The sequence below is a fragment of the Notolabrus celidotus genome, chromosome 15, assembly GCF_009762535.1.
Source record: "Notolabrus celidotus isolate fNotCel1 chromosome 15, fNotCel1.pri, whole genome shotgun sequence".
Classification (NCBI taxonomy): domain Eukaryota; kingdom Metazoa; phylum Chordata; class Actinopteri; order Labriformes; family Labridae; genus Notolabrus; species Notolabrus celidotus.
In genome coordinates, this window is record NC_048286.1 from 14,056,807 (window position 1) to 14,072,146 (window position 15,340).

The 15,340-nt window shown below is 37.1% G+C and overlaps 2 protein-coding genes across 2 annotated transcripts; both read left to right on the forward strand.

The window, feature by feature from the left end:
- Positions 1-16: 16 nt before the first annotated feature.
- abcb8 (ATP-binding cassette, sub-family B (MDR/TAP), member 8) lies at positions 17-5,220 on the forward strand. The gene is made up of 16 exons (XM_034703701.1): positions 17-230; positions 1,201-1,531; positions 1,629-1,784; positions 2,074-2,168; positions 2,288-2,393; positions 2,482-2,643; positions 2,722-2,807; positions 2,921-3,018; positions 3,123-3,228; positions 3,339-3,372; positions 3,494-3,630; positions 3,712-3,806; positions 3,893-4,026; positions 4,159-4,306; positions 4,389-4,639; positions 4,824-5,220. Exons 1-16 carry the CDS (start codon positions 133-135, stop codon positions 4,905-4,907), a joined length of 2,121 nt encoding a protein of 706 aa, XP_034559592.1. The 5' UTR covers positions 17-132; the 3' UTR covers positions 4,908-5,220.
- Positions 5,221-7,325: 2,105 nt separating this feature from the next.
- On the forward strand, positions 7,326-14,922 carry cdk5 (cyclin-dependent kinase 5). The gene is made up of 12 exons (XM_034702527.1): positions 7,326-7,718; positions 8,030-8,118; positions 8,207-8,274; positions 8,420-8,480; positions 8,567-8,623; positions 8,788-8,883; positions 9,121-9,195; positions 11,095-11,191; positions 11,603-11,672; positions 11,868-11,928; positions 12,020-12,100; positions 12,338-14,922. Exons 1-12 carry the CDS (start codon positions 7,682-7,684, stop codon positions 12,422-12,424), a joined length of 879 nt encoding a protein of 292 aa, XP_034558418.1. The 5' UTR covers positions 7,326-7,681; the 3' UTR covers positions 12,425-14,922.
- Positions 14,923-15,340: the final 418 nt, after the last annotated feature.

The window sequence follows — 15,340 nt, forward strand, 5'->3', positions numbered from 1 at the left end:
CCCTTGTATCCACAGTGATGCACTCTGGGTCATTATCAATATGGCAGCATGCAGGTTGCCTGTGGATTATGGCAGAGCTTAAAGACTAGCCTTTATCTAATGAGTTTGTTATCGTTAAAATAAGCATCAAACATGTTTCAGTTACTCTGTTGTAGAGCAAGGATATCTGCACCAGGGCGATCATTGTACCCTCGGTTAAATAACACAGCCGACACATGGAAACTTTCACGGTAGGGGTAATGTGACCGAACAAGTCAACAAGTAATTACTGCACAGGTCATATTAGATCAACACTGTAAGAATTAAGCGGCATTAGTGTAGTGTATAGTTTAGTTTTCACACCTTGTTATGGTTAGTTTCCTTTACTTTTAAAGACAATCCCATGGGCACGCTGGGGCGTACAAATTGTACTTTTGATCACACTACGTGATCAGAATCAGAACAGTAACCTTTCTTGCAAGTTAAAGAAACGACATTTAAATGAATGAGGGGATATGTCTACCCAAGCATAAAAATAACAGCTTTTATATATATAAGAATGTATTTTCTTATATTCAGACTGTAAACTTAATAAAACCTAATTTAGTGCAGTGAAAATAATTTGTAGTTTTACCTCATGCAGCGCATGTTGCAATCCACTCTTATATGATAAGATAAGAGAGTCCTTTACTCGTCCCACAACGGGGAAATTCAAGATTATTATTGCAATTTTAGTGCAAAGTATAATTTGATTAATGATGATAAATCAAATTGACTTTGTGCAGTATAATCAAGTGCAATACACAAGTGCAATAATTACATAAACTGTGCAATAATAAGACTAGGAAAAAATTCACTTTTTCACAATTTTCACAAAAAAAATCACAATTTTCTGTTCCGTGATTTCATTTGTATGTTGTGTGTATGACAGTGTTTTTTTTATTCCTGTATTTATTACTTTTTATACCTTGATTGTTTTTGCCCCTTTAAATGGCACCTAATGAGGACTGCACCTTTCAATTTCATTGTACTTTTTGCAATGACAATAAAGGCATTCTATTCTATTCTACAAATAGAGAGAAAAAACACGACTGGTGGATAATAATGTTTTGCGAGTTGCATTGTTTCCTTACATTAATACAACCACTGTTGCCATATAGCCTTTTGTAGCCCTCATAATAGTTAATTAATTGACTACTTTTATTAATATTCTTTCTCCAGTGGGTATAAATCTCCAGGATTTAAAGCAAACAACTCCTCACCGCAGCCTGGAAATGCAGGCAGTCGTATTTGGCACTTCATGAATCGAGGTGTCTGTCAGTCCACCGCCCGAACATCCAAACCCCCAGGAGCGGCTCTGAGGTTCATCCTTGGCCCAGCAGTACTCACCGTCTCTGCACGACTGTTCTGCCATGTGGCTCACTGTGAGGCAGATGAGAATAACAACATCCCTGTGGAAATTGTCCCCAAAAACCCTGAGCCTGACTTCAAATGGCACATCCTGTGGGAATTTGTTAAACCTCAACTGCTTGCTCTTGTCAGTGCTGTGGTGGTAAGCCTGAATCAGTTAACCTTTATCTTATCAGAGTTTCTAAAACATATTCTGTGGAATTAGGATGATTAATAAAATGTGCTTTGTGTCTTTTCAGCTTGCTTTTGGTGCAGCAATTTTAAATATTCACATCCCATTGATGCTTGGGGATTTGGTGAATGTTGTGGCACGTTTCCTGAGAGAACAAACCCGGAGTTATATCCAGGAAATAAAGGGTCCGGCAATGAATTTACTTGGGCTTTATGTCATTCAAGTAAGTAAACATAAAAATCAATAAGCTTAACCAAACCATCTATTAAGAGACTATACTGTTTTGTTGTATTAGACTGCGTTATAAGGTATAAGTGTGGTTGACTTTTTGCTCCATCAATAATTCCGGCAGGTTAATAATTGAGATTTAGTTCTTCTGTCTTGTACCATGATAGCCTATCATGTCTGCATGTTATATTAAACATATTTTTATTCAGAAAAATAAGCTTAATCTCAAACTCACTGCTGTTTTGTAGAAAATTATCATTCTTCACATCTGCTCCTTTGTGCAGGGTCTGCTGACGAGTGGCTACATCATCCTGCTTTCAAGGGTGGGGGAGAGAGTGGCAGCAGACATGAGGAAGACCCTTTTTGCATCCTTACTGAGGTACATTTTGGCAAGTATAAGAAGAAATCATCTTGGTGGTAAAGACAATCTATTACACCTGCGGCTGAACTACATCTGCGTCCATTTGATAATGTTAAATTTGTTATTTTCTGACTCAGGCAAGATGTGGCTTTCTTTGATGCCAATAAAACTGGACAGCTGGTGAATCGTTTGACTGCTGATATTCAGGAGTTCAAGTCATCCTTTAAGTTGGTCATCTCTCAGGTACAAGGTGATTCATCTGTGTCAGGTATTACGAATGTGCTTTAAAAAAATGTTTTAATTCTCTCTTTTTTGTGTGTTTTTTTTGCAGGGGCTACGTAGTATTACACAGACAGTTGGATGTTTTGTCTCCCTCTACATAATCTCCCCAAAACTGACAGGTTTGACTGTTGTGGTCCTCCCCTGTCTAGTTGGAGCAGGGGCACTCATCGGCTCATTCCTCCGAAAACTATCCCGTTTGGCTCAAGAACAGGTGATACTGAATAAAGAATTATAATAAAGCAATTGACTGTGTTTTAAGTTCTTTAAATTTACATGTGTTTTATTGAAGGTGGCCAAAGCAACAGGAGTGGCAGATGAGGCGCTTGGCAATGTTCGGACAGTGAAAGCTTTTGCGATGGAGGAGAGGGAGCTCCAGTAAGTCGAACTGTGCATGTGTGTTCTACAATCTTTAGTGTAGTGCTTGTGGAGGCAAAGTGTTGTATGTCAGACATAACATGTTTTAATTCTACAAACTTTTTTTCCTGCAGGTTATATGCATATGAGGTTGACAAATCATGTGAAATGAATGAAAATCTTGGTGCTGGGATAGCAGTTTTCCAGGGACTTTCAAACATGGCATTGAACTGTGAGTGTATTTAAATAATGAACTGATAATCACAGTTTTGAGATGTCTGGTACTGAGGATCAGGATTTCATGAAAAGTTTTGAGTGTTGTGTTCTCTGATGCAGGCATTGTACTTGGAACTATTTTTGCTGGAGGGACTTTAATTTCCAGCAATGAACTGTCCCCTGGAGACCTCATGTCTTTTCTGGTTGCTTCCCAGACTGTTCAAAGGTACAACTTGTTCCATACAAACGGTTTGTTATTATAGTTGAATGCATACAGTTAAAATGTATCAGTTTTAAAGTAGCTAATGTTGGGGTAAAATGTCTCTTTGTGTTCAGGTCATTGGCCAGTATCTCCATCCTTTTTGGGCAGGTAAGAAAAATTATAAATACCTACACAGCATTATTCCTTTATGTATTCCTTTATGCACATGTATTGGAACCTAAAATAGTAAAAAGTTATAAACTAAGCCATCATTATATAACATGTGTAGATGGTGAGAGGAATAAGCTCCGGGGCTCGTGTTTTTGAGTACCTCGCTCTGAAGCCGACCATCCCGAACTCAGGAGGAGGACGCATCCCGAACAATTCTCTGACAGGAAGAGTGGACTTTATGAATATTTCATTCAGGTTGGAACCTCATATTAACTCACTTCTAGACATCATATGATCATAAGGCGATGCAATATGTTTATTTGTTTAAACTTACAGTTATCCAACGAGACCTGGACATCAGATCTTGAATAAATTCAACCTAACACTGCCTCCAAGTAAAACTGTTGCCATTGTTGGAGAATCTGGAGGAGGTAACATCATTCTAAATGATTCTGAATGATAATGTTTGATTGGAACATGCTGGTTAGCTTTAATGATTTGATCTGTTGCATTGCAGGAAAGTCTACTGTGGCGTCCTTACTGGAACGTTTCTATGACCCGACCAATGGTGTCATCATGTTGGATGGACTGGACATCCGAACACTTGATCTGGCCTGGCTGCGGGGACAAGTCATTGGATTTATCAATCAGGTGAACATTCATCATTAATTGATCCTAGTTTTTAAAGCAGTAATATAAACAATTTGCCAGATCACTGTTAATTTATAGTCTAAACATGTGTTGCTGACCAGTTTTCCCAACACCTTCTCTGGGTCTCTACAGGAGCCTGTTTTGTTCGGCTCATCCATCATTGAGAACATCCGCTTTGGAATGCCTGAGGCCACAGATGCTGAGGTCTTTACTGCAGCCAAGCAGGCCAATGCTCATGGCTTCATCACAGCTTTCCCTGATGGATATAACACTGTAGTTGGTATGCCATCTTGTCTTGGCATTTGCAAATACTAAAATGAGTGTGCCAGGTCAATATTCAACTCTCAATTCCTAATCCCCAGGTGAGCGAGGTGTGACATTATCCGGTGGCCAGAAGCAGCGTATCGCCATTGCCCGTGCCCTGATCAAGAATCCCAGCATCCTGGTTCTGGATGAAGCCACCAGCGCCCTGGATGCTGAATCAGAGCGGGTGGTGCAGGAAGCTCTGGACAGGGCCACAAGGGGTCGCACTGTGCTCATCATCGCCCACCGGCTGAGCACCATTCAGGGAGCTGACCTCATCTGTGTATTGAGCAACGGCCACATTGTGGAGGTGAGGAAGCAGAGTATTCAGAGAGAGGATGGGGCTCTTAGAAGTTAATTAATTTGACTTCTTTGACTGTTTAAATAAGTTGTTAATTGAATTGAAGACACAGTTTACTTGTTCTTTCAACCTAATGTAATGACTGTGTAATTAATTTTTAATTATATCTAACCCCTTCTTTTGTTCTTTAAAGGCTGGGACTCACCTTGAACTGCTGGGCAAAGGGGGAATCTATTCTGATCTGATCCGCAGACAAAGAGCGGAGGGACAGAAATGAACACACCAAAACTGTATACTTTTAGGTCCACTGGGAATGCTTTTTAATTAACTGTATAGGATAGACTTGTCTGAACAGATAAGAATATTAAATGTGTGGTTTAAATGGAAGGGCTTTAGTTTTATGCGATCTGTCAAAATGAGGTATGTAAATGTTTGATGGACCAAGTACATCAGCCTGTAATAAGCAAACTTTACTACTGTACAGTATTTAACTTGAATGGGAATTTATATCATTGTTTACTCCTAACCCATAAAGGATGTTATATTAAATTGTGGTAATAAAGATGAATTAAACTGTTGTTATGTTCATACTGCATTTGTCCTTATTTGGATTATAATAGATTTTTCTTTACAGGGCTGCAGAGAACATAACATTGGACCTCAGTAATGAGGTGGATATTTTTGTGGATTGTCTCATTTCTTTTAGTTGTACTACAGTTTAAATTGTCCAGTGCTTGGGGACATAAAAACAAATTTAATTTCCACCTTGAGCTTCAGTTCTTTTCCATAGTCATCCAGTTCAAACAAGACACCTGGATAGAAACTACTGTGTTGGAATACATATAAAATGATCATTTTATGTATGAAAAGTGTGGAGCATCTGATCTTGTTTTTTCTTTTGCATAGCTTAAAACATGTAATGATTGAATTGAAGGGTAGTATATGGTATATATGTATGTTATCTTATCTATCCAATGTGTCTGTAAAGTCTGGGTACTTATAAAAAGTCTTACATACTTTTTAATAAATGTCATCACTTAATGGATGAGTAAAATGGTAAATTCGTATTGATTTATACTTATAAAAGCATGCGATGCATCTGTACTATTAAGAAGACTACAGACAGTCATAGATGTAACTTAAAAAATGTATCCTGACAGCCTTCATGAGATCTGGCTGCTTCTCAGAAGAATCCATTTCCTGATTGAGATTAGACCACAAACAATCAATTTCAGTATAGAACCTCCATTTAGGAGGGTTCTTTTAAGATATATCATTGATAACAGTATATTGCTAAAGTCTATGAGTCTGAGAATCAGTAAGTAACTTGGAGTAAGTAACTCACCCCTGCCACTAGAGTTTTGGTGACACAGGCACTGGTATTATCTCTTCTGGATTACTGCTCTCCAGTCTGGTCAGGTACTGCCAAAAAAGATCTGTCTAAACTTCAAATAGCTCAAAACAAAGCTGCAAGACTTTGGCCTGTCCATCAGGTGTGAGACTGAGTATAGACAGTATGCATGCCAGTCTTTCATGGCTCAGAGTAGACAGGAGGTTAGCATGCAACCTTGCAAATTGCATTAGGAATATCTGTTATAGTAAACAAACAAATTGTCTGTATTCACAAATAAGGTATGTGAGAGACAAACACAGTTACAATAGCCGGAAGGCTGTTCAGGGTTATTTAGTTAAGAAAAGACCCAGAACTGATGCAGTGAGCAGATCTATTATGTATAGAGCCATCACACTGTGGAATAATTCACCAGTTACTGTAATTGAAGCCCCCAGTAAAGCCAGTTTTAAAAGACTTTTAAGGGAACACCTTAATGATAACCCTAACATTAATGAATTTTAACACATTTTAGTGAACATCCTGTTTTTTTATTTTATGTTTGTAGCATTTCTAGCAGCTGTATTTCCTGTTTGTAGCATTTTCAGTTTTCAGTTTTTCTGTCTTATGTTTGTAGCATTTTTCAATCGATGTATCTTACATTTGTAGTATATTCAGTTGTTGTATTCTCTGTTTGTTGCATTTTTCTGTTCTTGTGTTTCATGTTAGTTGCATTTTTCTGTTCCTTGGTTTCATGTTTGCTGAATTTTCAGTTTTGCATTTCATGTAAATGTTGGATTTTATGTTTGTTTTATGTGGACCCCAGGAAGAGTAGCTGCTGCGTTAGGGGCAGCTAGTGGTGGGCGTATCAACTCTGTGGTATCGATGTATCGCTATTTACCATTTACAGTCTATGATATTTACACACTACTCATTTGAGTATCAATTACTCTAATAAAATATCGATACTAATTAATAAATGCAAAATAAAAGCGCATGTGTCACTTCTGATTCTTTTAGGGTAACTTACTCCAAAGTTTTGTACTGACAAATTCAGAGACATGATCACAGTGTTATTTTAAAAGTAGTCATGGTGAAGAGGCTGTTTTCAGTTTTCCACTCAGATAATTTAAATAGATGTTGATTATTTATTATTTATGTGTTTTTCTAAATTTATTTCATTGTTTAAAAAAGGCCAGCAAAGGATTTGCATATTTTTTTTAAATTGACAGTATTTGTCACGGGACTTGTCTTTCAAGGGTTGCATTTTATTAAAATAAAAAAATCACTGAAAGTATCGAATAAATTGCCAAAAAAGTAATCTGTATCGTATCGACTCTTAAAAGTGTGGTATCACCCAGCACTAGTGGCAGCTAATGTGGATCTGAATAAAGGAATAAATGAGACAAGCGTGAACAAGTTTAACCTCTGTAAACACCGGTTCAAAATTAATCTTATAACCAAAATCTATAATAAGAAGTCTTCAACAAATGGATAACTCTTTTAGGAAACATTGCGGCACACAGAATTGAAGCTCTGATGTTGCAATTCCATCTTCTCCCTCTAGATGACCAACCAGCCAAGCTTTGCTGCAGAGCAACCAGTAGCAGCCACTGCGGATAGCTTTAAGCTAACGTTAGCTCTAGATTATTATCCCCACTTTGGGGTCGTTCTCAGTCATTGGTTTGCTAGCTTTTTAAGGCTGGCTTCACTGGCCAAAAATGCAGAAATATGAGAAGCTTGAAAAGATAGGAGAGGGTAAGTTTCATACGCTTTATGTTAATATTAGTTAAGCTGGTTTGCTAACATAGCATCCATGTAGCTGCAAGGACTAGCTAGATTAAAAGCTTTGTGCCTTCTCTTTTCAGTACTCTTGTTAACCATATACAAAGCCGTGTGTGCAGTTTTACAGACATTTATGTGTCATGAAGAGATATGTCAAGGTTTCTGACAGCTAGCTTCTACGATGTTGACGGTAGCTAATGTTTCGTAGCTAGCTATGATCCTCGGATCGTTGCTCATTCATCAGTCCAACAACTACCGTTTAACTTATCCATGTTTATCTGTAGGTACGTATGGGACAGTGTTCAAGGCCAAAAACAGAGAAACACACGAAATTGTGGCTCTGAAAAGGGTCAGGTTGGACGACGACGACGAGGTTTGTGTTTTCCAAAATGTATTTCATGACATGTTAGCAGGTTGCAGGCAGGCTAGTGCCACTAAAACCTGGGTGTCGTTTCTTCCAGGGGGTGCCAAGTTCTGCCCTGAGAGAAATCTGTCTTCTGAAGGAGCTAAAGCATAAAAACATTGTCAGGTCAGTCTGCTGCCCAACGTGAATGTAATCTTTTCTTGTGTGGGACTGACAGGTAGTGATTCACTGTGTGTCAGATGAGAGAAAACGTCCAGCTGTTTGCATTTAACTCTGATATTAACAAACAAGGCTCTTCTGTCTTCTACAGACTACATGATGTTTTGCACAGTGACAAGAAGTTAACCTTGGTTTTTGAATATTGTGATCAGGTGAGATAAAATCATCCCAAATTTACTGTATAAATGAAAGTGTACTCTCTTACACTAATGCATGTTTTTCTCCCAACAAAATGCAGGATTTGAAGAAATATTTTGACAGCTGCAATGGGGATCTAGATCCTGAAACTGTGAAGGTGAGGGAGAAACTTCCTGGACTAACCTCAAGAGAGTTTATGCATATTATGTCAATATCCTGTTTTTATAGTATCATTTGGCCTTGCTTTGATTGCCTCCAGTATCTTACATTTAGTCTCTGTAACTCTCTCTCTCTCTCTCTCTCTCTCTTTCTTTTACGCAGTCATTTATGTACCAGCTATTGAAAGGTCTTGCTTTCTGCCACAGTCGAAATGTCCTTCACAGAGATCTGAAGCCACAGAATCTCCTTATCAACAGGGTTAGTGTTTAATGTGTATTTGGCCTCTGACATGAATGCTGCTAAATATTCTTAACTGTTTGAGAAAATACTTTGGCTCTGATCATTATGTTTGTAATTTTGGAACAAAGAAGAAGCCACACTAGAGCAATACTATGCAAAAAATCAGCATCTTTCAGATTGTGTGAAATGTGTATTTAAATTAGAATCACTGTTGATGCCTTAGTTTATTGGATTTTTTATGTTGTCTGTCTGTAGAATGGGGAGTTGAAGCTGGCTGACTTTGGGTTGGCTCGAGCCTTCGGCATTCCTGTGAGGTGTTACTCAGCAGAGGTACGTTGAACTTTTAACACAGCACTTTTTCCAGTTGATAATGTGTAACTTGTATGTAAATGCATATACCTAAGGCACCAAGTAAGACAGTTTGACTACAAGTAAGGGATTTATAATTGTACGCTAACAAAAAAAGTTTGAAAATATTTTGCTTTTGAGTTTTGATGTTCACATGAGTTGTATTTATGTCCGATAAGATGAAGTAAACAGCCTCAAAACACATTGCTGAAATGAAGTCATAAATGTTAAACCAAACACACCTCATTAATGATACTCAATGTTTTCAGGGTGTTTTCAAGGCTGGAAGTCATGACATAAAAATAAACTTGAGTATAAAAATGTAAAATATCGCACATGAGTCAGATAAAAACTATCTAACAGCTTCAGAAATAGATGGGCTGCCTCTTCCAGCATGTCTACATTTTATTAGACGATTAAAATGCACTTGTTTAGCTTTGAATTGGTGCAGACAGCTAATGCATTGATTTGTTTCTCCATAAATTGTAAGGGGGAGGCTGTGACATACAAAAAAAAATGTGGAAAAAGAGAGAGACACTTGCGGCATGTACTTTGAGTGGTGTGTTTTTGTTGTTGCTGATGGCATCAGGGAGATGTCAGGAAAGTCTCAGATAGGTTTAGTGTTTTTTTCGGTTGGCTGACCTAAGGGCCTGGCGATGGTATCTCATGAGAGGGCTCTTGACCCCGAGTGACACTACTGATCTTAAAATGTAATAAACAGAAAAGCTAGAGGGGGAACAGAGTCTAAAGCATGGGGAATTGAAAGTAGGGTCATTTTGAAAGGTCATTTCATTTTAGAAGATGTATTTCCCTGAGACTTTAAGGGCTGTTTCTGCAAGTGGAAATGAATGTTTCCAGATTTGTTTCACATTATATAGAAATTATTTATGTATGCAGGTTAGATTATACACAGAGCTGTCATGGTGACATCATGAGGATTTCCTTTAGTTTGTCAGAATCGTTGCCAGTCAAGTGATATTTATTTGACATTTCATGGATGATTCAATGTTTTAATAGAAACTCCTTCTCTGGGAATATTAAGCTGTATAATTACATTTGAATATGTTGCTATATTCAACAAGCATGCAGAGTTTTCTTGGCTTAAAATCCACTCAAAAAATAATTCAACCAGAGGATTTAAAAATGTCCACAAATTCACTAGTTGGTAGTGGCTTTAGAGAACGGTGCTTTAACCCCAGAAGGCATTAAACACGCTCAATTTGTATACATCTTGTGCATCACAGCTTTTGACATTTGAATAAAAAAAGACTGAATACAGGACTTTTTCGAACTACTTGGAAGCTTAAAGCACATCCTGTAGGACTGTCGACAGATTGTATTTCTTTTTTCTCTGTGAAAATGATTTCTGTAAAAGTTAGCTGTGATTCTGCTGCAGGTGGTAAAATAATTAACATCTGTGCGAAACTGAACTTTTAAACTTTCCAAGCTGAAACATAAGCACTTCCTACAGCTGTCAGGCAGCCCACACACTTACTCAGGGTAAAAAAAATAACAACGTCATTTTATTGAATTCTTTCACTCTGGTCTGTCTCTGCTCTTAAAAAAAAAAAAGCATTTTCACAAAACCTGGAATAAATTTCTGCAAAACACTCAACACTTGACAAAGCAGCAGTTTGGTAAATGTCAGTAAGGTGTACTTTAATGGAAGCAGATGGCTGATGTAAGCTGAACATTTAGTATTACTGTAGCAGTGATGCCACTTCCTTTTCTTTGTGTAATCAGTGCTAGTACGAAACAACACCCACCCCCATGGAGCAGTCATTATGCAGAACTGCTGAACAGTTTGGTTGACACAATAACACTTTGTACGAATTAGAACAATTACACCAATTATCTCTTTTCTGTGTGATCTGTTTGTAGGTAGTGACATTGTGGTACCGGCCTCCAGATGTGCTGTTTGGTGCTAAACTTTATTCTACCTCAATTGACATGTGGTCTGCTGGATGCATATTTGCAGGTCAGTGATTGTCACATAATTATTTGTTTTTTAACCTTTGACCCGTAATCTAGTGTGGACAGGATACTGGATTAAAAGTAAAGGTACAAAGGCATCAACAAAATCCAGAGATATGGTTTAGAATAACTTTAGAATCTGTACTCTTTAAAAAAAAACAACTGGTCTTAAATTTTATATTTAATGACGTAAAGAGTGAAGGATCAATATTTGTTAACAATATGCATTGTACTTCAACTTTAAATGTTTTCATCCTGTGAGGAACTTAATAAAAAAAAGTGCTGCCAATAGTTTCTAGGCTTTTTTCCTGATTTGGATTGGTATGTTTTTTAATGTTGAATATGTTGGAAAGTAACACCCTGAGGTTAATTAATCTCATCATCACTATGTATTTGTCTATCATGTCTTCTTCAGAGCTGGCCAATGCTGGGAGGCCTTTGTTCCCGGGAAATGATGTGGATGACCAGTTGAAAAGAATCTTCAGATATCTTTTTTAAAAAACATGATTTGTGGGTTTTGTTGACATTGGATTTTTGCTTAAACAAATTGAGACGACTAAAGTTTTTCAGGCACAACGATTGGTCTAACATATAATCAATGATTTACAAACAGTAACACGCAACAGGTCGGATGCACACACCTCTCCATCACATTAGGTTTTTCTTTAACTACTTTGAACATTGTTGGGTACACCGACTGAAGAACAGTGGCAGACTATGACGAAACTCCCCGACTACAAGGTAACTGATTGATGTCAGAGTCTTTTTTTAAGTTGTTATTGATTCCCTTTTCTGTGATCTATTCCTTACTTGCATCTGTTTCAACCTGCAGCCATATCCCATGTACCCAGCAACCACCTCACTGGTCAATGTGGTCCCCAAATTAAGTAGCACAGGACGGGATCTACTCCAGGTAATCTCACTCCCAACTTGCTTCTAGTTTTCTGAAAAACAGGCTGCAGTTATGTTTCACCTCCAGATGTAGAAGCACAGATTCAAGTATTTATGTATCATATTAATTCTTTACATATAAATGTTTGTATTAACATGTTCAAGCTCTTCATATGGAAATAATTAGTTGTGCAGTTTTGCCTGCAACTTATTCATAATTCTGTTCACCCATTAAAATGTTTCCTGTGATCTCACCCAGAACCTGTTGAAATGTAATCCAGTCCAGAGGATCTCTGCAGAAGAGGCCTTGCAGCACCCCTACTTTGCAGATTTCTGCCCACCCTAAATGCTAATTTGCCTCTCCCTGAGCCTCAGCCACCAGAATCAATCATCCTTCACTCTGCTGGGTCATTAGGACCACTCTCAACAAGGCAAATCCCTCACCGGTTTTCAAACACCCCCCTGCTATAATTCTCTCTGTGCCTCGGTGTGGAACGAAGGCCGAGTGGCTCTGTGAGGTTTTAGGTTCTTTTAAATGGCAAGTCTGTTTAATTTGGTACATATAGGCCTCCCAGCCAATTAGCACTAATCTGGGAGGGAGCTTTTTATGTTGCATTGAATACATTTTCTACCTGTGGATGTGGTTGTCAACAAGAAGCCCCTCTGCTCCCAAAGACTCAAACACAAATGAGCTGTATATTTCTGCTTTTCAAAGAAGTGTTTATAAAACAGAAGCACTTTGAATCTGTGGTGATCTCATTCAGTACTGCATCAGACACACAAACTGCCTTTCTTTTAGTATGGTTTCTGTTCTCACTGTAACTTGTGAGTTAGCTTTTATTCATAGTCTTAACATCAGTGTAGCATGACAGAGATGAGATTTTTGATGCCAATGCCAACATTGATACATCCGTTTTTTATCCCACAAACTCAAAGCCAACTGAGCCTAGATCTTTATTGAATCACCTAGATTTAGTTCTTTAAGCATTGTGTAGAAATATATGAGAATAGATTACATAATGGCCACATTATTTATAAATCATTTCAGACACTCTGGTGTGTCTCTACTGCAGTTTGATGATACTTAACTTGCTGTACTATACGCTTATACTGACATCTCTATCTGGCTCTAATGAGGACCACAGAGGGGAGCTAATGCCACAAAAATATTAAATACAATTAAATTGCTTTGCCAGTTTAAAAATCACAAGTTAGGGTACTTTTTGTTACACTGTAAAGGTTTAGGTGATTTTTTTTTTCTTTTTTAGATGTTTGTTATTTTTTAACACTTCATTTTACAAATCTGTTATTTTCTGGATATTTTTTGAGAAGTTTGGACCTTTGGTTTGCGATTTGATGGTAAATCCTATATTATAGTAAACCCTGACTCAATACAATTATGAACTCAAAATTTAAACTATACTGAGCATTGTTTTGCTTTGAGTTGATCTGTTTTGCACTCTTGTCCCCTGCATTTCATTTGTAATGGTTGTAAAATATTAACCAGAAGTGAAGTAAATTTACACAGTCTTTATTTCCTCTGTAATAAGTTTCAAATGGCCAACTACTACCAAGCATTGTTATTCATCACAACACAGACCTGTAAAATACACTGTTACGGATGTATTGTTTTATACTGATGTTTTCTATCCATCAGAACAAGGCTTAGTCCCAGTACCTATCACCAGATTGTATACAGCATGGGAAGATAATTTATGATTTCTTTTCTCAGGCTTTTTACTTTCCCTTTTGTATTTGTCTTTTTTGCACACTTTGTAACTGACAGTTTGATTTGAAATCATTTAGTTAGTATTTTTAAAATATGTTGAACACTTGACAGCCAGGATTCTAGCCAGTCATCAATAAATGGGCCAATATATAAATATATGCAGTTATAGTGGACCATTAGTGATTCCTTTTTTTTTTTTGTTCTACTCATGTGATCTTGCTTTTCTGAGATGCTTTTGTATTAGTTAAACTACAGACAGAAAAAAAATCCACTGATAATCTGTTTTTATGATCGTTTTGCACCATTAGCTGTTTTCATTTGTTATTTTTCTCCAGATTGTTACAGTGCTATTAACCCCATGGAAGCCTACATAATGAGTGATTTGAAATAACCGTGTTAGCTGATGTAAGACAGGATAATGGATGCATGTATTTATTAATAATGGAATGCCAGCTCATTTGTTTGCATTCATTTTGAAATGTAGCACAACATTTGGTAAAGGAACTCTCCTTTTGAATGATTTCATGATCTTTTCAACATTTAGTCAGCTCTTTTTAGGATTTAAACTGTTTGAAGGTTGTTTGTGTGTGGATTAAGTTATAATGAAAAAAAGAAACACTGTTCTTCCTGTCAGTATTTTATTATCTGGTGATTACAGGACATTTCAGACAAACTGCTTTAGCGTTACTGTACACAGCTTAAGTTTGAATGAAGAGTGGATTTTGCACTTTGACAGTATCTTTGCTTTTGTTGGTAGAATTAAAAACGACTGTTGTGTTTCTTTTTGTGTATATTTCAGCAAATAAGACTCCATATTCAGTAAAGTGGACATAAATACAAGTTTGCTTTTTCAGATTGGAAGTTTTTCCTTAACTTTAAAAACATGGTTGACAAAAAGCTGTTATCACAAGGTTCACCTATCATATCACCTGACGTTTTTAAAGTATGTCATTCAGAGTTGACTAAGTTGGTGAACATGTTATCCTGTCAAAGAAATGAGGTTAAGAAATATGACATAACATATGAATGACAAATGTGAAAACGAGATGCAGAAAATGTCATGATTTGATTGAATGTCTACTAAATAGACCCGTTGTTAAAGCTTTATCTCTCAACTTTTTTGCTTTCATCTGTTTCATTTAATGGTTACTTTGATTCATTTAGCATTTTTTAAACTTCAGCCATATTTATGTTGCAGCACTAAAGCTGGGTTATCCAAGATTGAATTAAATTTGTCAGCTTCAGTATCCATGCATGGAGACTTGACTAAAAAGTTTGTTTTAAGCAATGTAAAACTTTAAAAAGTAACATTTTCTCTGAGATCAACATGAAAGATTTTGAAATAAAATTCTTAGGCAAGGACAGCTCTAGAGAAGGTGTTTTCAAATCTAAGGTTTGTATGTCCCTGGTTACATTGACAAAAACAATGTCATTTTTTCCTTTGATATTAGGTTCATGGGGAAACAGGTTCAAAGCAAACTAAAGTTTAGAATATTCCAACATTTTGTCCAGCAAGACACTTCAACTGATTTC